Source organism: Colletes latitarsis, chromosome 8 (assembly GCF_051014445.1).
Source record: "Colletes latitarsis isolate SP2378_abdomen chromosome 8, iyColLati1, whole genome shotgun sequence".
Classification (NCBI taxonomy): domain Eukaryota; kingdom Metazoa; phylum Arthropoda; class Insecta; order Hymenoptera; family Colletidae; genus Colletes; species Colletes latitarsis.
In genome coordinates, this window is record NC_135141.1 from 25,474,908 (window position 1) to 25,500,428 (window position 25,521).

At 40.2% G+C, this 25,521-nt stretch overlaps 1 protein-coding gene across 3 annotated transcripts in view; it reads left to right on the top strand.

The window, feature by feature from the left end:
* Positions 1-989: 989 nt before the first annotated feature.
* LOC143344679 (uncharacterized) overlaps positions 990-25,521 on the top strand; it is a 79,127-nt gene continuing 54,595 nt past the window's right edge. The window contains exons 1-2 of one of the 3 annotated variants that reach the window (XM_076770951.1): positions 990-1,212; positions 10,759-11,498. In XM_076770951.1, coding sequence (XP_076627066.1) covers positions 11,353-11,498 — 146 coding nt within the window. In that variant the 5' untranslated portion in view covers positions 990-1,212; positions 10,759-11,352. Of the gene's footprint in view, positions 1,213-4,969; positions 5,112-10,758; positions 11,499-25,521 lie in introns of those variants that run through there. The other 2 variants (XM_076770954.1, XM_076770953.1) reach the window with 2 other exon arrangements.

Below are 25,521 nucleotides of genomic sequence, written 5' to 3' on the forward strand. Positions count from 1 at the left end.
ACAGTTCGCGCGGTAAATTTTATAGTGTTTCTACTTCCGTTGCTAATTTATGATTTGTGTAGATCGGTGTAGCACGCTACTGACCGTCGACGTTAATTATTCTGTAATTATGAACGTGACGTAAGTCATAAATATTTCGTTTCTAGATACTTGGATTTTCGCATTCAAACGTGTTCCTATTATGGAAGAAAATGTTTCATGTAATATATGTATTTAACATGAAATTTATATGTTGTATAATTTTATGAATAGCTACTACATTTAACACGTTAACATTTGTCTAAATTGCAATGTGGAACGTACAAATATTCAGGGTGTCGTTATTGTATACATCATTTTCGAGTATTCATAACATTCAGAAGTTTACAGATCATTTACAATAGGCCTTTCAAAGAAATATGTTCGAAGTGCCGATCATATGTTAACGAAGGCAATTGTAAATTATAATATAATTTTAGCCTTTCCTTTTTCGGCGAAGACTCTGAAACACGAAGAATTCGTCATATTTCCGTAGTTGACTAATAAATAATAAGATCAATGCCATGAAATTATGGTTCATCATCATAATAGTAATTGGGTCTTTTACCCTACTAGATTCTAATGAGATACTTCTTAAATGACAAATTTTAGTAATAGAATCGAAGGGTGGCCATCTTTACAAAGGAAAAAATATAAAACACAGGACGCTGCAGTTTCCGTTTAGTAGCTAAATATAGTAAATTCGATCCGACAAGAAAGCTGTGACCGGTTTATATTTATTTCGTACGTTTTCTTTTCAAACAGCTATTGCTATTGGAAAAGTCATAGTTATCGGAGATACTATAGTCGTTCCATGCTAGTAACAGTAAGCTCTAAAGTTTCTTAGGAACAACATAATAACGACCAATCAGAGAACGCATCTCGTTCATTGCGCGCCAATCTTGGAACCAATAAAATGGTGGCTGAAATGGAGCCTGTGCGGAACCGTCGATAGGTGGCGTAGCGACGCTGCACAGCAAGCTACAATCAAGACGCGTCAGTTCACAGACGACCTCCGTTCCGTCGAATGTGAGCGGAAGTTCTTTTTGTCCGTACAAAATTTTCGGGTTCTCGCATCGGATACACGTCGTTGAAATTCGCGATTTCCGAAGGGCGAGCTGGTGATCATGAAAAGTGTGAGAATGTGCGAGGTCGGCTAGCATCGGCGGGAAATTAAGAGCAAGTCGTAAACGAGTGAGTACAATTCAGCCAGAATTCACGACTTTTTTCCTTCGCTTCTTTTTCGGAGGCGGGCGTCGCGTGTCGTCATTGATAATCTCGCGATCGTGTCCGTGATCTCGTTCAGACCGTGGGTCGCCTTGTCCTTTCAGTTCCCCGTGAAATTTGACAGACTTGGTAGCCACGGACTCGTCCACTAGCTCGAAACGTCAACCGCGAGACGGGATGAGAGGTTATAAAGTCAAGGCGGAAATTGTCCTGCACCTGCCATTACGAGACGATAGTTTTGTATTTCTGCGAACCATCGAATCGCTGACTCTCGAAGCGTTCCTCGTCTCTCGGCGTGTCTCGTGTTCGCGTAGTGTGCCTCGGAACAGTGCGCGATCGTTCGAAAAAGTATCGTGACGTTACGACGCGCTCCTTCGAGTGCTCTGTTTGCATATAGCTTTGGAAAGCAAAAAAAAAAATAAAAAAAGTTGCGGTGCACGTAAACTAACAACAAATACGCGATACAGCGATCGTTGCATTTCAGTCGTTGATGAAGTTGCTTTACTCGAGGGGAGGAGTTGCAACGAGTGTCGTTGCGGAATTTTTATCGATGAGCCCGAAAATTGGTGTCCCCGAATATGTCATAGCAATGGACGGAACCGATGGAAACGATATATCGCGCGGTTTATCCTCGTGTAATTTTATCTTCGAAGAAGCTCAATGTCAATTCGAAAATGTCATCGCGATTATTCACGCGTCATTTCTAGCCGACCACGTTCCTTGTTGGTCTAGGCCCGAAATAAATAACAGACGGTTTTTGAACGTCCCGGACGATCGTCGTTTCGCGGTTTTTTGCGTGTACTCGTTCAGAGGTTATTCGCGACAGAATACGTATGTATGTACATACGTTAAACCATCTCCGTGGAGTTAATAAAGAAGCGACACAAAATGAATCGAATTCTTATTTATCAGCAGAATTACGATAACGTTGAAAAACTTTTGACTCTTCGATCCTTCCTATATAAGTTTCTCTCATTTTTATTTCATATAGTTACTATAACCTTTGTATGTATTTCACGTCTCATAAGGCATATACAGAGTGTTTATCGTAACGATATTAACAATTTCTTAACCTAAAATAACTTTGAGAGAAGTTGCGGTGGAAATTAACCAATTTTTAACCGTCGACAAGTTACCAAACAAATTATTCATTATTTTTGTTTTTAGAGGTTAGAAACGGTTGTCGATCACCCTGTACGAAGCACAGCACACGTGATAGGTGGTTTATTCAAATGAAATGCATCGATGGAAATGCGCGCATTTACGTCGTTAACATTCTTGTACCCTTCCTTGCTTTTAATTAAAATCGTTGGTGTCGAAGACGGTGTAACCCCTCAAATATTTCGATGCTGAAAGCGTCTGTTATACAGAGTGTTCGGCCACCCCTGGGAAAAATTTCAATAGCGGATTCTAGAGACCAAAATAAGACGAAAATGAAGAATACCAATTTGTCGATAGAGGCTTCGTTAAAAAATTATTAACGTTTAAAGTTCCGCCCATACTGAATTTTTTTCTCGAAAATGCGCAAGATTTCGAGGGTATGTCCATTCACCAAAAATTATTGTAATTAACCCCCGCAATTGAAAATAATTTTTCCAAAACAATTTGAAATCTTTTTTTTTCGCCAAAAATTTAGGCATCCAATAAGATTTTTAGTAAGGAATTTTTTTCTCGAAAGTGCGTAAAATTTGGAGGGTATGTGTAATGACAAAAAATGCTTGTAATTAACCCCCGCAATTGAAAATAATTTTTCCAAAACGATTTGAAATCTTTTTTCTTCGCCAAAAATTTAGGCATCCAATAAGATTTTCAGTAAAGAATTTTTTTCTCGAAAGTGCATAGGATTTCGAGGATATCTGTAATGACCAAAAATGATTGTAATTTACCCCCGCAACTGAAAATAATTTTTCCAAAACGATTTGAAATTTTTTTTTCCGTCGAAAAATTTCACACTTTCGATTTTTTTTCTAGAAAGTGAGTAGGATTTCGAAGGTATGTGTATTCTCTAAAAATGCTTGTAATTAACCCCCGCAATTGAAAATAATTTTTCCAGAACGATTTGAAATTTTTGAATTTAATTGTTAATAACTTTTTAACGAAGCCTCCATCGACAAATTGGTATTCTTGATTTTCGTCTTATTTTGGCCTCTAGAATCCCTCATTAAAATTTTTCCCAGGGGTGGCTGAACACCCTGTACACACAGGATGTTCTCGGAAGTTGAAAAATCGTAGACTGGGAAACAGTGCCTGTAAAGAGTTGGGAAATTCATCGATTTGCTCGTAAGCCGTTGTTTTGCGCCTTCCATTCGCGTAATTGCGAAGCATTACCCTCCGTGTCTTCGATAAAACTATGGACAACCGAGTTCGTTTAACTCTGCTGGGATCGACCTCTAGTTTCTACAGGGTGCTCGATCAGCAACGATGCATCGAGCCATTTTTTTATACCATGTTCTTTTATGTTTTTTTCATAGCAGAAGTAACTTATTCGTTCTTTCGTGTGTTCCACGGGAACGAATGGTCGCAAATGCACTTTATCTTTTAGGTAACCCGATAAGAAATAGTTCGTAGGATTTAGTATCTAATTGAATCTTGTTGATCATTAGAGCATCTGCCTTTGAAAGGTCGAGCGTTGTTGATCTCTGACATGGCTTGCGTTCGCAAACGCTTGCGATTTATCACACGAAAAATGTCGAATATCTCGCAAGATATTGATTTTTTTTTAAACTTTCCATGTAAAAGAAAGTGTATTATTTTAAAGACTTATTTATTATTTTTAATAGTAGTTTATCCAACTCAAGTAGACTCGTACGTGGATGCTGTCGACTTGTTTAACAGCGCGTAACTGTTCTTAGGGTTAGATAAACGAAAAGTAAACATTTTATGTTATCAGTACGATCGTGTTCACGTGCCGTAACGAGTGTTTGTAAACAACTTCATTAACTCTGATATTTTATCGATACACAACAATAATTACGAGTTATAAAGAAAACTGTAAAACGTGGTACGTTATTTAAAATGTAACAGAATTTTTTGTCCCGTCTTTGAACATTTCGAAGACGTAGCTTCGATTGCGTAAAATTTTCAGAAAGATCCAGAGCAAATTGCGTAAGTCGACTCGCTTGTACACAATCTCGTTTCACTGTCGCAGAGAACTGACGATGCATTCTAAGAAGCTGCATCGAACAATAGGTAACGAGCGTAGATGACGACATTTCGTTATCGCTATCAATTAATATAGTTAACGAAGATTCAATTATTCCTCCGGTCTTATCTACGTGACTAATCGATAGGTGATTTCGATTATAACGATCTCGACGATCGAAACTTTCGTCATTCGGAACGCTAACCTCGAAATTTATTGTACACAAAGTAACGATAAGAGATCGCCAATTATCAAAAGCGCAGACCAGTCTCGGGGGGCAAGTCTAAAAAGTGGAATAATTAAAAGTAAACTAGATACGTCGGTTAACGCAACAAAATGTTTGCTCGTAATTATTGCATTTTTTAAATCACCGGGGACCGGAGGCAACCTGCAACGAATCATTTCCAAACACTCTCGCTACTGTAAACACTTATCTTATCGTTTTAAATTACAAACTTCCCCTTCCACTCGCCGTGTCTAGTATAAATATCCTAAACGTTGCTTATACCCGTCAGTATAATTTTCTATTCCGGAGAGAAAAACTGTGCTTGTTTCGTGTTTCGTGTTTTTTAAGCACTGACCGTTTGTTTGCGCGTTGGCTTAATTTCGGTGGATCGCGTTACATTTGCTCGTCCCAGTCTGCTCCCGTTTCGTGCACGAAGAACACTGAAAGCGTTGAATCGAACGCAGCTGCCTTTGTGCATCCATTCGACTTCCAACGCGCGTAAGTTTCTCCACATCGATAACGTTATCAGAAACAAATTACCGTATGCTTTGCACTTTTCCCCGAGTTTTATGCAACGTCCGGTTTACTGAACTTACCGATAATCCCTCGTTATCGGGCCACTTGATTTTTCTGTTAAATCAAATTTAATTCATATGCGTTCGACGTACGTTGCCATTGTTTTCGTCGCGGTAGAAACAAGTTTGTGCAACGAGAGTATTGTCTGCCTTGTAGCAAGATTGGAAACAGGTGTGACAATGTCGATAAGCGTGTCCAATCGTAGGAAATTTCATACAGATAATAGACGATAGTTCATTGTGAAATATTTCATCGTCGCCCTTGAAATTTAATTCTCATTTCACCGTGCTAAGAATTTTCACCATCTCTGCCTGAATATGCGTACAATCGAGGACAGAATTGAGTGTGTAGGAGCGGAAATAATTATTGTGCAAATTAAAATAAGAAACGGACCAGTTTGAACAGTGGATATTATTTACTGAACTTTCTGAACTGATCACCCTTGGGAAAAATTTTAATGGGAGATTCTAGAGGCCAAAGTAGGATGAAAATCAAGAATATCCATTTCTTGATTGACGCTTCGTTAAAAAGTTATTAAAAATTAAATTGAAAAGTTTCAAATCATTCTGGAAAAAATATTTTTAGTTGTGGAGGTCGATTACAAGCATTTTTGGTGAATAGACATACCACCGAAATCCTACTCACTTTCGAGAAAAAAATTCAGTAGGTGGAGAAATTTTTCGGAAAAATTAAAAAGTTTCAAATCATTCTGGAAAAAATATTTTTAGTTGCGGGGGTCGATTACAAGCATTTTTGGTCAATAGACATACCACCGAAATCCTACGCATTTTCGAGAAAAAAATTCAGTAGGTGGAGAAATTTTTCGGAAAAATTAAAAAGTTTCAACTCATTCTGGAAAAAATATTTTTAGTTGCGGGTGTCGATTACAAGCATTTTTGGTGAATAGGCATACCCTCAAAATCCTACGCACTTTCGAGAAAAAAATTCCTAAAGAAAAATCTAACGTCAGGCCAGAAATGGTACCTCGACATTTCATTCAAATCTTTGAAATATCATAACTCCTGAACGGATTGGAGGATTTTAATGTTCAAAAAGCCAAACGCCGCGTATTTTAGTGTAGAATATGTAGCAATTATAAAAATATTTGAAAAGTTGTTCCTTGACCCCGTAATGTTAGAAAAACCCCATAAAAATGGTCCAATTTTCAAACAGCCATAACTCCTACAATTGTGAATATATTTCAATGAAACTTTTTTCTGAAGTAGAGCTCATGGGTACCTACAAATAAGTATTAGACAACTTTTCTATAGGGCGTCAAACAAAATTAGTAAAAATTAGAAACGAATTTTTAAGATAAATCGGCAGGGAGTAGGTGCCTAAATCTTTCGGCGAAAAGAAATTTTTTCAAATCGTTCTAAAAAAATTATTTTCGGTTGCAGGAGTCGAATACAATCATTTTTGGTCATTACACATACCCCCGAAATCCTACTCAGTTTCGAGAAAAAAATTCCTTACCGAAAATGTAATGTGAGGTCAGAAATGCTTCCCTGAAATCTCATGCGAATCTTTAAAACGTCATAACTTCTGAACGGATTGGACGATTTTAATGTTTAAAAAAGCAAACTATGCGTATTTTGATGGAGAATATGTACAAATCGTAAAAATGTTCGAAAAGTTGGTCCTTGACCCCGCAAAATGAGAAAAACCCCATAAAAATGGTCCAATTTTCAAACAGCCATAACTCCTACAATTGTGAATATATTTCAATGAAACTTTTTTCTGAAGTAGAGCTCATGGGTACCTACAAAAAAGTATTAGACAACTTTTCTGTAGGGCGTCAAACAAAATTACTAAAAATGTAAAAGGAATTTTTAAGAAAAATCTACAAGGGGGTAGGTGCCTAAATTTTTCGACGAAAAAAAAAAAATTTCAAATCGTTATAAAAAAATTATTTTCGTTTATAGGTGTCGGTTACAATCATTTTTGGTGAATACACGTACCACCGAAATCCTATGCAATTTCGAGCAAAAAATTCAGGAAGATGGACAAATTTCTCGATAAAATTAAAATATTTCGAATCGTTCTGGAAAAATTATTTTCGGTTGCGGGGGTCAATTACAATAATTTTTGGTGAATAGACATACCCCTGAAATCCTACGCATTTTCGAAAAAAAAAATTCAGTACGTGGGGATCGTTAAACGTTAATAACTTTTTAACGAAGCCTTCATCGACAAATTAGTATTCTTAATTTTCGTCTTATTTTGGCCCCTAGAATCTCGCATTAAAATTTTTCCCAAGGGTGGCTGGACATCCTGTATAGGCGTGTATACAGGGTGTAAAATCGAAGGCGGCGGGACGCTAGAGTCACGGACTGTCCATAGAAGCGCTAGACTAGCAGACTTTTGCTTTTACACCGTGTACAGTGTGTAGTAGACGGAGCATTTTGTGTCAATGATCGGGCGATTCATGAAAGAGTAGTCGAGGGCTGTTAATAATTCGTTCACAGAGTGCAACGCGCTTCTAGAGTCACCGTACTCGCGTCGATGGCTACGGTCACCTACTTTACGACTCGAAACATGACACCAGGAAGACCGCGATCGTTTTCGCTTTGCTCGTATTTCCAGCCACAATTAGCGTTTCCAAAACAATTGACGTTTGCGCCGTTTACTCTCTCTCGGGTTGAAAGTTGCAGTTCTAATGCAACTTTCAAAGTCGCGTGACGACCGGTGGAATTCACTACGCGGCTATAGAGGATTGTTTTGACACCAAAGACACGGAAATAGGGTTGACCAGGGTGGAACGTAATATTGTAAGAATCGTTACAATTATGGAAATTATTAAAATTACGATATTCGTAACATTTGACATATTTACGTTTGAATATCATTGTTTTTATATCCATATTTTTATTTGATATTGCGTCACGCTAATAGCGATTGTTACTTAGTAAATAATAGCCTGCGGATGTTTATGCATGTGAGATATGTAAAGAACACGTGGCATTTGTGTACTTAAATTATTCATATTCGCACGAAAAATATGTTAAATATGCAGAATGTCATCTAACCTATTTATAATGTAATTCCGAAATAGTATTCTTTTTAATTTTTTCAAAACGGTAAAAAGCTCCTCTTAAAAGTACCATCTATAACGATGAACAAAACATAGTACTCGTAGTTTTATTCACTTCCGTTTCCCATAACTCTTTCGTTTTCCCCTTCCCGTTTACGCTTAAGAGCATTATGACGCGCCCGTCTTATTTTTGAGTCAGACTCTAGGCCTGCTAGTTTAGATTTACGTTCTGAAACAGCTGTTGCCGGGAGCGTCGTTAGTTCACGGTGTGGGCATAATCGATCGTGAAAATGTTCGAATAAAATCGTCGAGCTCCGTTCGTAAATCGAGATCGTCTAAAAATGTTAACGCGTGATCGATGTATATTTTAAATACGCCAGTCACGTATACAGGGTGTTCGGCCAACCTTGGGAAAAATTTTAATAGAGGATTCTAGAGGCCAAAATAAGACGAAAACCAAGAATACCAATTTGTTGATGAAGGCTTCGTTAAAGAGTTATTAACAATTAAATTCAAAAATTTCAAATCGTTCTGGAAAAATTATTTTTAGTTACAGGAGGCAATTGCAAGCATTTTTAGTGAATAGACATACCCCCGAAATCCTATCCACTTTCGAGAAAAAAATTCGAGTAAGAGCTGAAAGTTATGGATGAAAAAAAAGACTTTCGAATCGTCCTGGAAAAATTATTTTTAGTTGCAGGGGTCAATTGCAAGCATTTTTGGTCAACAGACATACCCCCGAAATCCTGCTCAGTTTCGAGAAAAAAATTCCTTACCGAAAATCTAATTTCTTGCCAGAAATGTCTGCCCGAATTTTCATGTGAATCTTTAAAACATCATAACTTTTGAACGGATTGGAGGATTTTAATGTTCAAAAAGCCAAACGCCGCGTATTTTAGTGTAGAATATCTAGCAATTATAAAAATATTTGAAAAGTTGTTCCTTGACCCCGTAATGTTAGAAAAACCCCATAAAAATGGTCCAATTTTCAAACAGCCATAACTCCTACAATTGTGAATATATTTCAATGAAACTTTTTTCTGAAGTAGAGCTCATGGGTACCTACAAATAAGTATTAGACAACTTTTCTATAGGGCGTCAAACAAAATTAGTAAAAATTAGAAACGAATTTTTAAGATAAATCGACAGGGAGTAGGTGCTAAATTTTTCAGCGAAAAAAAATTTTTTCAAATCGTTCTAAAAAAATTATTTTCGGTTGCAGGTGTCGATTACAATAATTTTTGGTCATTACACATACCCCCGAAATCCTAACCATTTTCGAGAAAAAAATTCGAGCATGTGGACAAATTTTTTGACAAAATTGAAAACTTTCGAATCGTTTTAAAAAAATTACTTTCGATTGCATGGGTCAATTACAATCATTTTTGGTGAATAGACATACCCTCGAAATCCTACACGTTTTCGAGAAAAAAATTCAGGAAAGTGAACAATCTTTTCAGCGAAAATGTAAAGTTTCAAATCATTCTGAAAAAATTATTTTCGGTTGCAGGTGTCGATTACAATAATTTTTGGTCATTACACATACCCCCGAAATCCTACCCAGTTTCGAGAAAAAAATTCCTCACTGAAAACATAATTTCAGGCCAGAAATCTCTGCCCGAATTTTCATGTGAATCTTTAAAACATCATAACTTTTGAACGCATTGGACGATTTTAATGTTTAAAAAAGCAAACTACGCGTATTTTGATGGAGAATATGTACAAATCGCAAAAATATTCGAAAAGTTGATGCTTGACACCGCAAAATGAGAAAAACTCCATAAAAATGGTCCAATCTTCAAACAGCCATAACTCCTGCTATAATGAGTATATTTCAATGAAACTTTTTTGTAAAGTAGAGCTCATGGGTACCTACAAAAAAGTATTAAACAACTTTTCTGTGCAGTGCCAACCAAATTTATTAAAAATGGAAAACATATTTTTAAGAAAAATCGACAGGTTGCTGAAATTTTTCGACGAAAAAAAAAAAATTTTTAATTAATTCTGAAAAAATTATTTTCAGTTGCGTAGGTCAATTGCAATCATTTTTGGTCAATAGACATACCCCCGAAATCTTGCGCATTTTCGAGAAAAAAATTCAGTAAGTGCGGAACTTTAAGCGTTAATAACTTTTTAACGAAGCCTCCATCAACAAATTGGTATTCTTGATTTTCGTCTTATTTTGGCCTCTAGAATCCCCCATTAAAATTTTTCCCATGGGTAGCCGAACATCCTGTATACAGCGGGGAACGAGTGGGTCGCGATGTAAAGTCAAAGTTCGTTCCGTTCGTCGAAAAAATGGCGAAACGAAACGGTAACTCGATAGCGCCATCTGTTACGGGAGCCTAACCAGATGGGACCAGAAACAGTATATCGCTCTCGATCGTCTCGCTTTTTCTGCAGCTCTCATGAAAGTTTCCAGACCCGCGCGCGGCCTATATTACATACAAGTTTCTCAAAGACGTAAACATCGCGTTACGTGAAACGTTCGAGGTTCTCCAGTTTTTGTTACTGAAACGCCTCTTTAATTTCCAGTTCTCGACGGCGAGGATGGCGTGCAAAAGTAATTGCTGCTTTTGATCGCTGGGGACAGAGAGAGAGAGAGAGAGGATCGCGGAAGACACATCACGTCCGTGCTGCGAGTAGTGGAACGATGTCGGCGAAGCTTCGGACGAGATCTGTTCTGCGGGCTTCGAAGCGTTCGACCTCGTAGCTGGAGTCGGCGATTTTACGGAACACAGATCCGAAGAAACTCGCCGTTGAAGGATCGACGACTTGGAACCCGGGACCGCCGTTCCTGGACCGGCAGAGAACAGAAGAAACACACGGGAACGAGAAACGAAGAAACCGACGTTCGTTGGAATTGCCTTAAGTAAATATAGAAACGCGAAGCAGAGTATTTTGATAAACGTTTGGTGGGACGATTCGTCGCTAGAGTCGGCGTTGATGGTCGCATTCGACGCGGAATCCTCGCTGTTTGGCGTCGACGGTGCTTTCTCGATCGAAGCTGGAGGTGAACCGTGAAAACCGCGTTCTCGAGTCCTTTTTCCCCCCTCCGCCGGAGTTAGCTTATTGTGCCCCGCGAGCGTGTGAAACGCGATCAAAGTGAAGTGTCCCGGTCTCGGTGAGATGGCCTTCATGATGAAGAAGAAGAAGTACAAATTCTCGGTGGTGGTGGACCTGGAGGAGCTCACCGCGGTCCCGTTCGTCAACGCGGTTCTGTTCGCGAAGCTGCGGCTCCTCGACGGCGGTTCCTTCGTCGATCATTCAACGAGGTAAGCCACTTTTACGAGACTTTTCGATAATTTGAAGGAGTCGTCAATTTCAACGACCTTGACACGTTTCGTCAAGGTCGTGATTGTAAACAACTTTCCCCCCGGTGCATGTTATATCCCCGGTTACGGTTCTTCGGAACAGATATTACTTTACAGAGGGAATGACCCCTTAAGAGTTACGACTGCAGACGCACGATATTATTGTCCAAGGGGTCCACCCGAACTCGTCCTTGGGCTCCGACGATACTTTCCCGGGCGACATTCTCGAGACTTTGGTTTCTTTGTTCCGTAGATTCGTGGAACGAGAGTTCGTCGGTAAACCACGAGCACGAGAGTATATTTAGCACGGTGAATTTTTTAATTCCCATTAACGACGATCGCGTGTCTATACGCCCCTACGGCTCGTTAGTGTTACCTTTTAAATCGCACACGGTGTACGTACCATCCGCTATGATATGCCTGATACAGAACGTTCGTTTTCATGAGAACGAAAGTTTCGCCGATCGTTCCACGTCGATTCTCCATTTTTCTGCGTTCAATTTCATTTTTAGAAAGTCCGTTCCTTTATCCGTCGACGCTCTCGAGCGTTTTGTTAGAGATATAGTTTTTGGTCCCGTTTTCCGTTTAAAAATAAGTTCGCGGATCTATATTGCGCGGGGTGGTTAATGCAACTTAAAGCAATTGACCTCGATATGAAAGTACCTCCATATAATTTAACGACACCATCTTGAATCTCTTAAGAACGCGATCATAGCGTACTCGACCCACTCATAACACGGATATCCATACAGACTTAATAAACTTGGACGACCCTCGTACAGCACGAACGTTTGTATCGCGCGTACAAGCTCGTACGATCTTAATTCTTGTAAATTACTGAATAACGTTACCAACATTACGAACACTAGAAAAAAAAGTAAGTACTTCTTTTGTACGTTTTCAGCAGGTTTCCCGTTGCTTGTACTTTCAAATGCTTAGTATACTCGGGAATGAGCATTAAGCGGTTAAGCGCGCAGCGGTTTACGACACTCGATGTTATAAACGTCGGATCCGTGTTTAGTACAAAGAACGATAGAAGCGTACGTTGAATTATTAAGCTCCTGTTGAAAGTACGTCCCAGAAAGTGCATGGGAAGCTCGTTTAAACTTGGATTTTACGTCGGCCGGGATCGTCCGTGAATGAAACATGCGCGGTCGACGAAAATTAATTGTTCCTAGCAAGCAGATATTATGAAAGTCTGTAACGAGGTCCCGCGTAGTTGCAACTTTTATATTCCGAGCTACAAAATACTGTTTTCAAGGCCAGTGGAGTGGCTCATGCTACTCTTTCGGTGGAGTGAAAGTGTCGATTCAGATTCGTCGTTTCAGCGTCGATATAGTCTACTACGTATTCCCACTATTCTAACATTGGTCATAGAATGAATTCTTCCAGTAACAAATTTGTGTACGTCCAAAAACTTTAGAAAACGAAACAAGTTTAATTATTATCGATATTAAATACAGGTGACACTAACATGGTAGATAGGTTCCTAGAAAATGCCGTGTTGTGTGAAACCGTGTTATACAGGGTGTTCGGCCACCCCTGGGAAAAATTTTAATGGGGGATTCAAGGGGCCAAAATAAGACGAAAATCAAGAATATCAATTTCTTGATTGAGGCTTCGTTAAAAAGTTATTAAAATATTAAATTAAAAAATTTCAAATCATTCTGAAAAAATTATTTACGGTTGCGGGGGTCGATTATAAGAATTTTTGGTGAATAGGCATACCCTCGAAATCCTATCCACTTTCGAGAAAAAAATTCGAGGTGTGAAATTTTTCGACAAAATTGAAAACTTTCAAATCGTTCTGGAAAAAATATTGTTAGTTGCAGGAGTCGATTGTAAGCATTTTTGGTGAATAGGCATACACCCGAAATCCTGCGCATTTTCGAGAAAAAAAATTCCTAAACGAAAATCTAATGTGAGGCCACAGAAATGGTACCTCGAAATTTCATTCAAGTCTTTGAAACATCATAATTCCTGAACGGATTGGACGATTTTAATGTTTAAAAAAGCAAACTACGCGTATTTTGGGGGAGAATATGTATAAATCACAAAAATATTCGAAAAGTTGTTCCTTGACTCTGTAAAGTTAGAAAAACCTCATAAAAATGGTCCAATTTCCAAACAGCCATAACTCCTACAATAGTGAATATATTTCAATGAAACTTTTTTTTGAAGTAGAGCTCATATGTACCTACAAAAAAGTATTGGACAATATTTCCGTACAACGTCAAACAAATCGATTAAAAATCGAAAACGGATTTTTAAGAAAAATCGACAGGGTGCCCAAATTTTTCGGCGAAAAGAATTATTTAATAATTTAGTTTTTAAATATGTTTAACAAAAATCATATTATCCAGTGCTGTAGAAGCACAGCGTTGCACAAAGGTTTTCGCAATTTTCTTATCGCGTTAAAGCGAAACCGCGTTATAAGATGCCGTGTTGTAGGAGAGTTCTCGCAATTCATGAATCACGTTATATCGAAACCGTGTTGTAGGAGGGCTACCTGTATTTTTTAGTATCGTATGAATCGTGTATTTAGAATTTAGTACCGTTGGTTCCCAGAGACCGGAGTCACCTAAACGTAACAAATATGGCGTCGATTCCGAAGAACCGGCATCGCGTTTGACGTATTAATACCGCTGTCGGTCAGTACCGTTGGCGAAATCTGTGTCGGTCATTTCAATGGGACCCGTCGTTAAAGGGTCAACACGTATACACGGTGTCTGGATAGTTTTGCTCGCGACTGTACTTACGTATTCGATTCGCGAAGCGCGCTCGACTCGTGCACGCGCTATAAACGCACGTGTCGCGTGCCAACCGCAAACGCTCGAGCGTATATATTTTCTCCCCTCTTACCCCGTTCGTGGGAACGCCATTTCCCGGAAATTCTCTAATATTCTCAGAAGCCAAGCGTCATCGCGAAACCTCCGCGCGAAAGCAATCGAAATCTTCCGTCATCCGGTTGTCGCACCGGCGACAGTAATAAATTTCTAGCTGGCGAAAAGCTCGAGCTTTTCCAAGAAATCGCTCTGTCTCGTATTTCGTTCCCGTTCGATGGAAAACTATTTCAAATCGTTACGCGGAATCGATAAAATGTTTCTCGCTGTTTCCGCGAAATGTGCTCGGGGTAATGACAATAATAATAGCACGTCCTTATTGCCACGTGCAGAGTTAATATTTTCATATTAACTTCATATGTTAACTTAAGTGGGACTTGCATTTATTTACGATAAAAAATAAAACAAACGCGAAGCGTCGCAGACCGGCGCGAGGTCTATTTGCGTTACAAATATGAGCGCGCTTCAGGGTTAAATAGATCGATTGTTCTAGCCATTCTTGCGTATAAAAGTATCAGAAGTAGAAGTATTGTTCTCGGGACTCGTACGCGGAAAAAAACAACGTGTCGTCGAACAATCCAACGATTAACCAACTGTTGCTCTTCAACACACCTAACCAGATGCCAATGCGTAGTTACAGGTACGTCCGTTGGAAATTTATCGACACCTTTGTGCCCTTGACTCCTTCGAAAATGATTGATCGCCTATGCGCCTGAATTTAGCCTTTCAATTTTCATTCTCGTCTCCGCTGGAACCTTTTAAAAGATGACGCTTCAAAGCTGTACAAGTTTTCGCTATTCTCGATTTTCGTTTCAGGCAAAATTTCTTTAAAGTTATATGAAAAGGTATCGTTTTACTATTTTTAAATTAATATCAATATTCAACGCTTCGTAATCGTACGCAATCGATTGCATTCTATATTTCGTGGTCGATCGATATATCCAGCAGCGATGTATCGCGAGGTGTACGAGTCGTCGTTATTTGCATCGAGCTGCGTTACGTACGATATCGTGCTTCCTTCAACGAACAGAATATAACGTTCCCGCACGTGTGCGGGTTGCACGCGACATAAATTCCGACCGCGGATCGTAAACCATTTCGATCATGGCGCGTTCGACCGGACGTGTCTCGGTTAAAGGAGATAGCCTTTTACTTTTATTTATTCATTTCAGCGGGACAACCCTGTAGAACAGTGTAGCACACTATACCGCAATCAATAATAGATGCGAACGGGTTCGTTGAACCGATAAAAGTGTCTCGAAAGTATGGAACACAATTTGCTTTCTTCAACGACATAATTGGATTGTAAATCGTACGTGGTAGGTATAGTCGCGACGACCATTTTGCATTTTAACCTTTCTTCTTGTTCGCGATTATTCGATATTTTTAATTGCACGAAAGATCAGCACGGTTAGAGATGAAAAGTTCTCGAACTTCTCGTACGGTATCGAGTTTATCTGGAATCCTTTGGCACGGGATTAAATGGGCGCGGGACGTCGGTCCCGTGAGAAGAAGAAAATCAGTGAGGGAAATGAGTCACGTACGCGGTATATTGTTCTCTCGTAAAAGTGTTCGGACCATCTTCCTCGTCGTTTCCTTCGCCGTTAGTAAGGGAATACCCGGAAGCTCTCTGGACCGGTGCCAAAGCGAACGGGGGTCCCCGATGGCCAGCGGGCTTCGTGATTTTATTATTTCGCGAAACTTCTCGATTTACACTACGATAAGTAATACGAGTACCAACGTCCCCCAGGGAGAATAAAAAGAGACGTGCTTCGTCGCGAGAAGTTATCTGTCGCTGGAACAGAATTATATACTACGAGGTGCGTTAAAAAAATTCTTTTCACCGACTGTATCCGTCGGACACGGACGATATAAATCGACCGTTAGTCCACTGTATTAGGTCAAATATTCGAATGGTAAACCCGGCCCTACTTCCAATCGGGAGAACACGTGTGGTGTCGCTAGCGTCGCTCCGCCAATCGTAGCCGTGCGTGCGCCGAGACCTCGCGACATCTTTTTTATTTCGTGTTGTAGGAGAGACGGGTCGTCCGGCGTTGTCGTAAAAAACTAACGTACACCGCAAGTTTGATGAACGACAGATAGGAACGTGCGCGTGGAATCGTCCTGTTATCGAGCGTCTCGCGAACTACGCCCTTTATATACAGCCGTACGAAAGCTTCCGCCCCTAGGCGTCTAATTACGCTGGTCCGACCGCGAGCTTTTTCGACCGATAAGTTTAATCACAGGCCCGCCAACCGGTCAACGCATAATTAGTTGCTTCCTGGTCGCTTGGTACCCGCGTATGATATTCCTTTGCTTTCCTGTCGTCGAAATAAACGATTCTTATACCTTGACCCTTTGACGTACGGTAATTGATTTTTAGGTTAAGATTCGTCGACTCGAGAGAAATTATTTAAAGAACAAAAATACCAATGCCTCCGCGATGTTTTGCGTATTTATTTTGGACGCAATAAATTTGATATTGGAATTTAATTCGACCGACCACACTCTTGCAAAAATTGCAAAGCGATTTTCATTAACGTTTCGTTCCTAACCTAGAATTCGTAACCTGATTTTTTAAAGAGACATCGCGAGCAAAAGTTAGTATACGATTGAATTTGTGCTCGTTATTCGCGGGTACAATTTGCCCAACTACGGCCATGGGAAGTTTCCACGAGAGTTTCCCGCGTCGACGAGGTACGACCTTCGAGGGAAGGACCTTCAATGGCGGGGCAACTGGGTTACAAGGAAACAAGGCCGGGATATTGGAGTTGCGAAGGGACAATCGGATCACGGTGATTGCATCGTCGTATGAAAATGGAAAAACAAGATAGAAAAGAGAACGAGACTATGGGGTTATATTGCGTAATGTCTCTTTTCGCCAATCGAACGAGCCGAAACTCTTGTTTTCATTTACTCCAGCGTAATGGAATATTGTTACGCAACCCGAGGCAGACGGTCCATGTCCGAACGAACGATTATCTCCCCTTTTTGCGCGTTTAGTAATATAGAAAATAACACTAGCATTATTATTATACAGGGTGTTCGGCCACATCTGGAGAAATTTTAATGGGAGACTTCTAGCCATACATTATATTTTAGGTTAGGAATTTTTTTCTCGAAAGTGAGTAGGATTTCAGGGGTATGTCTATTCACCAAAAATGATTGTAATTGACCCCCGTAACTAAATTAATTTTTCGAGAATGATTCAAAATTTTTCATTTTCCTCGAAAAATTTGTCCACCTTCCTGAATTTTTTTCTCGAAAATGCGTAGAATTTCGGGATTATGTCTATTCACCAAAAATGATTGCAATTGAACTCTGAAAGTAAAAATAATTTTTCCAGAAAGATTTGAAACTTTTTAATTTAATCGAAAAATTTGTCGATCTTCCTGAATTTTTTTCTCGAAACTGCGTACAATTTCGGGGGTATGTCTATTCACCAAAAATGATTGCAATTGACCCCTGCAACTAAAAATAATTTTTCCAGAAAGATTTGAAACTTTTTAATTTAATCGAAAAATTTGTCGACCTTCCTGAATTTTTTTCTCGAAAATGCATAGGATTTCGGGAGTATTTCTATTCACCAAAAATGATTGCAATTGTCCCCTGCAACTAAAAATAATTTTTTCAGACCGGTTAGAAAGTTTTTAATTTCGTCGAAAACTTTGTCCACCTTCCAGAATTTTTTTCTCGAAAATGCATAGGATTTCGGTGTTGTGCCCATTCACCAAAAATGATTGCAATTGACCCTTGCAACTAAAAATAATTTTTCCAGACCGATTAGAAAGTTTTTAATTTAATCGAAAAATTTGTCGACCTTCCTGAATTTTTTTCTCGAAACTGCGTACAATTTCGGTGGTATGTCTATTCACCAAAAATGATTGCAATTGTCCCCTGCAACTAAAAATAATTTTTTCAGACCGATTAGAAAGTTTTTAATTTCGTCGAAAACTTTGTCCACCTTCCAGAATTTTTTTCTCGAAAATGCATAGAATTTTGGTGTTATGCCTATTCACCAAAAATGATTGCAATTGACCCCTGCAACTAAAAATAATTTTTTCAGACCTATTAGAAAGTTTTTAATTTCGTCGAAAACTTTGTCCATCTTCCAGAATTTTTTTCTCGAAAATGCATAGGATTTCGGTGTTGTGCCTATTCACCAAAAATGATTGCAATTGACCCCTGCAACTAAAAATAATTTTTTCAGACCGGTTAGAAAGTTTTTAATTTCGTCGAAAACTTTGTCCATCTTCCAGAATTTTTTTCTCGAAAATGCATAGGATTTCGGTGTTGTGCCTATTCACCAAAAATGATTGCAATTGACCCCTGCAACTAAAAATAATTTTTTCAGACCGATTAGAAATTTTTCATTTTCCTCGAAAACTTTGTCCACCTTCCAGAATTTTTTTCTCGAAAATGCATAGGATTTCGGTGTTGTGCCCATTCACCAAAAATGATTGCAATTGACCCCTGCAACTAAAAATAATTTTTTCAGACCGATTAGAAAGTTTTTAATTTCGTCGAAAAATTTGTCCCATTAAAATTTTACGATGCCGAACACCCTGTATATTGCGTAACGTCAACGGACCCGAAGGCTGGCTTCGTAACTTGACATTAATACGACGCGATTCCGCGCTCATGACATAAAATCGTATGCTAATTGCTTTCGAATCGAGGATAGAGTATCGAAGGAGAAATCGATGTTGCCCGCGTAGAAATTAGCAGAGGAAATAATACGATTAAGAGGTTCGCGTGTGTCGTAACTTGATTTATAACCACGACAGCGAAACGTCAGTGTTTCTCAGGCGCTCGTAATTATTAGCAAATAGTTCGCGATGGAAAATTTCCCCTTTTTAGGGTAAAATTAATTGGTTCGTTTCTTTGGTAATTCGGTAGTCCCGAGGAATGACCGTAACTCCGTGTCGGGGGGTTTCGTGGCAGCAAATCGCGGGCACGCAGGGAAAAAGTTAAATAAAAAAAGTCGATGAATAAAAGATAAGATGGCCACGGGTGAAAGCAAAGAAGAATGAGAGATTACGGGGCTCCGAGGGGGTGGGAGTTGTAATATCGGGAAGAAAGATGGGAAAATGAGGCTTGGAATTTCGAAGTATGGCGGAGTGGAGTTGGAATAGATAACTGTGAACGAGTAGGATGAGAGTTAGCGGAGAGATATGAAAGATTGGCGCGGATAAGATTGGCGAGCCAAGGAGGGACGGAACCGGTGTTAAGAGTTTCATAGACGAGGCAGTGAAGATGGAAGATCCGTCTCTGCTTAGCGTCGAGCCCAGCCAGACTTTTCAAAGACGTGATCGAATTTACGATTGTGTAGAAACGCGGGTGCGGGAGTTTTACGACGCGAGGGATGGAAAGACAAGGGCCATAATACAAAAGGGATTTAGGAACGGGTAGAAAATAATGTTGCGAATATTGTGCACGATTAACGCGTGGACGTTGAATAATGAGCCCAAGGATAGAGGAACGAGGTCGTAAAAAAGAGATAATGGTGGATCGCGAATGTCGATGAAAATAACGCTGGAATTGCGTAAGGTATGGGCGAATCTGTGACTAGGCGAACGGTGAAAATGTAATTTTGCAACCAGCGGATCAAGGCTTTCGAGGAATCCAGCGATGTAACAAGTGTTACATGGCGAGAAACGAGGATGCGCGAGAGTGTGGTGGTCGAGCATGCTAAATGCCTGACGAAAACCAGACCGAATGTCCGACGAAGCATTAGCTACGTGGATAAACCATTGAAGCCGAGTGTGGTAGAGTGGTATGAAGTGCTTTGAATATCCGGGTGGTCCGTGCAGATTAATAACTTCCAGAAGAGCGGGGTTCGTTTTGCCAATAGGTGGACACTGACCAGAATTAATGAAATGGCGGCTTCTAAATGATTCTAGTTCGGGCCGCATAGGGGTCGCGCTGGTCGCTAAAAGCGTTTCCAAAGAAGTCGACGAAATCGTTGCAGCTAGTGTGGATGGATTTCTATGCTGTCTCGCGCTCGTGAAAACGTAAAGTCATCCTGGAGAAACACGATTCGTTCGGATCTATGTCAGTGAGAACGATATAAGTTTCTACGAGATTTCTCTCCGGTATTCTTGACACTTGTGCCCTTCCTGAGATCGATCATACATGCATGGGGTTTTTGTTCGCGCCATTAACCTTGGCAATACCTTTTTACGGACTACCCTAAGGGAAAACAAACGTTATACCCGTTAAATAAAAATCAGGAACATCAATATGTACAAAATGGTGGTATACTTAGCAACGTCTAATTTCACCAGAATTTTCGAGCAATTATTTTAGCGGTAATTATAAAGTAACAACGTGGCGAGCATAAATTCTTAGCGACCTCAAATGGTCGAAAATGATCGCGGAGAGAGTCGCGATCTTTAGTTCCGTTTGATTGCACAAAGCGTGGCATAAATTGCGATACAACGAAAAACGGGGCTAATTGCTGGCGTTTCAGCGAAACTTTGAACTTGAATATCGAGGGCACTTGCTCCCGGCCGAGGAATTTCCGTTCAACTTCTCTCGCTAGTAACGTACGGCGATAAATCTTATCCTTCGTTGAAGAAGATGTTAAAATAGTCTACGGCCAGATGTTTGTAAATACGGGATCCACGCGATCGAGGAATTTGAAATATCTCGCCAAGTATTCCCTTTACGAATGTCCTTCCCCATACCTTTTCTACTATAATAGAAAATACAGGGTGTTCGGCCACCCGTGGGAAAAATTTTAATAGGGGATTCTAGAGGCCAAAATAAGACGAAAATCAAGAATACCAATTTGTCGATGGAGGCTTCGTTAAAAAGTTATTAACGTTTAAAGTTCTGCTCGTACTGAATTTTTTTCTCGAAAATGCGCAAGATTTCGGGGGTATGTCTGTTCACCAAAAATGATTGTAATTGACCCCCACAACCGAAAATAATTTTTGCAAAACGATTTGAAATTTTTATTTTCCGTCGAAAAATTTCACATATTCTCGAATTTTTTATACGAAAGTGGGTAGGATTTCGAGGGTATGTATGATAATAAAAAATGATTGTAATTGACCCCCACAATCGAAAATAATTTTTCCAGAACAATTTGAAATTCTTTTTTTTTTCGCCGAAAAATTTAGAATTAGATTTTCGGTAAGGAATTTTTTTCTCGAAAGTGCGTAGGATTTCGGAGGTATGTGTAATGACCAAAAATGATTGTAATTGGCCCCTGCAACCGAAGATAATTTTTTTAGTATGATTTGAAATTCTTTAATTTCGTCTAAAAATTTCAGTACTTTCTCGAATTTTTTTCTCGAAACTGAGTAGGATTTCAGGGGTACGTGTATTCACCAAAAATGATTGTAATTGGCCCCTGCAAACGAAAATAATTTTTTCAAAACGATTTGAAATTTTTATTTTCCGTCGAAAAATTTCACATATTCTCGAATTTTTTATACGAAAGTGGGTAGGATTTCGAGGGTATGTATGATAATAAAAAATGATTGTAATTGACCCCCACAATCGAAAATAATTTTTCCAGAACGATTTGAAATTCTTTTTTTTTCGCCGAAAAATTTAGAATTAGATTTTCGGTAAGGAATTTTTTTCTCGAAAGTGCGTAGGATTTCGGAGGTATGTGTAATGACCAAAAATGATTGTAATTGGCCCCTGCAACCGAAGATAATTTTTTTAGTATGATTTGAAATTCTTTAATTTCGTCTAAAAATTTCAGTACTTTCTCGAATTTTTTTCTCGAAACTGAGTAGGATTTCAGGGGTACGTGTATTCACCAAAAATGATTGTAATTGGCCCCTGCAAACGAAAATAATTTTTCCAGAACGATTTGAAATTTTTGAATTTAATTGTTAATAACTTTTTAACGAAGCCTCCATCGACAAATTGGTATTCTTGATTTTCGTCTGATTTTGGCCTCTAGAAATACCCATTAAAATTTTCCCCAGGGTTACTCGAATACCCTGTATAATACTATTAGGCGAAGAGACGTCTTCAAAATTTTATAAGATTTGAGACGATGTACAAAAAGAAAAATGATTTCAAAAGGTAGTATCAATATTGTGTATCTTCGTTGAGGAAAGTGGTACAGCTTGACCCAGTTGCTGGAATCACCGTGTGTGCGAGGATTGTTTCCCCGCCAGAGTGGAAATTCGTTAAAGAAAATCCGTAGAATCTTCGGAACGGAATCTCTGCTCGTATCGTAATTTTCGTCGCGTTGCAATTCCCCGATGCGACCGACTGGAACCCGTGTTCGTTGCAGGGAATTTTAATCACGCACACACGCGATTACGAAACTGGTTTATCGAGGCGGTCGCGAGATGCATGTCGCACGATCATCGCCAGGGGAAATACAGTACGATAAATTAATTAGACGCGAGCATCGGGGGCCGATTCATCCACCGGGAGCTCTGTGCATCCCGTTTGCGATCAGTCCTCCTAATAAGCATTTCGATTTAACTCTTCCGTTCTCGAAACACCAGAAAGTCGAGACCATAACGCGTTTGGAATTAATTTTCTTTCATTCTCACATCAAATTTTCCCAACTCCGTGTCCCGACAGACGAGTTATTTCTAGACGAAATAACGAATTTGGGTGGGGAACTAAAGGGTTAACCCGAAATCCAGGGCGTCGATTCGCTGGCGACTCTGCCTTGAACCATGACCTTCCGTGGCATCGCTGGAACGCCGAATAAGGGACTCGAAATAAAGCGCGTCTCGTCACGAGAGCCTCCGATGCGCCGACGTGCCCCGGAGATCGCATCGGTTAGATTAGTATGCAAATTGGGGAGAACCAGAAGCCCCCCAGCCCCGGAGGGACGGTTGATACGAAACGGTTTGGGTCGCGTGGGAGAAAACGCGAAAGAAAGTTCTCCGGACGCGCGCAAGGGGGTAGTGGAAAGCAAGGAAACCGGAGACTTTTTCGCGAAAGGAGCACACACAGTTCGTTGAACGAGCGCGCCAAAGAAGCGTCGAATTAGAAATCGGCCGTTTCTCGATCGCGCAGAGGGTCCTCGAGCTGCTGAAAACTCGAAAAGTGGCGAATACGGTCAAATAGGACAAATCGATCTCCTCGCTAACGCGTTCACTGTCCGGTCTCTTAACGGCGTATCCAAAAGCGTGGCGCTGTGACCCGTATACGGATCACGGACAGCGAACGTGTGTCCGCGGTGTTTATATTTTTAACGAGTAAATAATCGCGAAGTTCGTGGAAAGTTTCACGTCGCGGCGATGAAAAGCGACAGTGGGAAGCGGTCGCTAGAGAGTAAACGCGATTCTCCGCGTGCCGTTAGCGCTTAGAAAGTACCGTTGATTCTCGTCCTGATTCACGAGGCGCGAAAATCGCCGTCGGAAGTAGGGAGACGTTCCCGGTCGGTGGTAAAAAAACGAGAGTCGGATCGAACCGGGGGAACCCGTGTGTCGTGGGCGCTGGTGAAGCGAAAAAGAGGGTGGTAGAGAGGGATAGAGAAGGCGAGAAGAAGAGGGCAGAACGATAATGGACAATGTCCTGTCGTCCGGTGTCCCGGGCAATGTGGAAGCAGAGTGGCCAATGCGGAGGACCTGACACCGCTTCAATGTGTCGTGATGAGGAAACACCCGATTACAACGCTCCGGGCTACCGAGCTGCAGAATATTTTTGCGTGTATCCACGGGAACGATTACGTCGATACCACGCTCGCCATCGGATCGTATAACCGTGCACATATTTGCCCGAGAAGAAGTGGGTTAGGGCACGAGCCGCCGCGCGTTAGGGTCGCCGAGAGACGTCGAGGGATCCTGCGTGCAAACCAGAAGCTTTTTACCCCTGATTTCTATCGAGTCGAGCCGAGGGGTCGCGTTACACGAGTGTCTTCGAAACACGATACCGACGATTTAATCGTTTGCACGCACCTACTACGGCTGCTCGGCGATCGTTGTTTGCTTTGGGATTTTCTAACGTTCGTTATCTTGTGTGGTCAGAGATACGGGCAAAAATCTTCTATCAACGCACGCTACTTGGATCTATTTTATTTAGCCTTCCTACTATCTCTCGTGGCAATTATGTAACGGGAACGAATAAAGCTCTCTTTCGTGGCGCTGCGTGGAATCGATTACAATGCGGCTACGGCACGTCCTCAACGAAATGCATAAGAATCACCAGCTCCTCTTTCCACCCCGCGTTTGATAAAATTGAATGATCGAACGTGACGCTGGAAACGGTGGAAAAATACACTATAGGAATTAGCGTATCGCAATAGTATTCTATATTTCGATAAAGAAGCCCAGAATCAACTGCAACGATTTCCACCGGTCGCGTTGAAATTCAGAAGTTGAAATCGAAGTTGAACTATCACGGAGCGATAGTGCTCGCGTTTTGCAGGTTTATCACGTGCGAATTTAACGTCGGAACGTTCGTAGAATCGTTCGACGGTGCTGCAGCTGGCTGCGAATCGATGAAAATTCGTTTCGAACGTAACAGACCAGCGGGATCCGTTTAATTCAATTCCGCGGCAGAAAAAACGTTTCACAAATATCTTTCTGCCGGTTCCTATCGGTTAACCTGTTGACACGTTCGCTATCGCGCGACGCATGATTTTCTATTTCATCTTCGTACACTCTATGTGCGATTATAACAGACATCCATCGAGACAAAAATTATATCAAACGATTTTCTCCGGAGAAATTTTTATACAGGGTGTTCGGCCACCCTTGGGAAAAATTTTAATGGGGACTTCTAGAGGCTAAAATAAGACGAAAATCAAGAATACCAATTTGTCAATAGAGGCTTCGTTAAGAAGTTATTAACAATTAAATTCAAAAATTTCAAATCATTCTGAAAAAATTATTTTCGGTTGTGGGGGTCAATTACAATCATTTTCGGTGAATACGTATACCTTCGAAATCCTACCCACTTTCTAGAAAAAAATTCAAAGTGTAAAATTTTTCGACGGAAAATAAAAATTTCAAATCGTTTTGAAAAAATTATTTTCGGTTGCGGGGGTCAATTACAATCATTTTTGGTCATTACACATACCCTCGAAATCCTACGCACTTTCGAGAAAAAAATTCTTTACCGAAAATCTAATTCTAAATTTTTCGGCGAAAAAAGAAAGAATTTCAAATCGTTCTGGAAAAATTATTTTCTGTTACGGGGGTCAATTG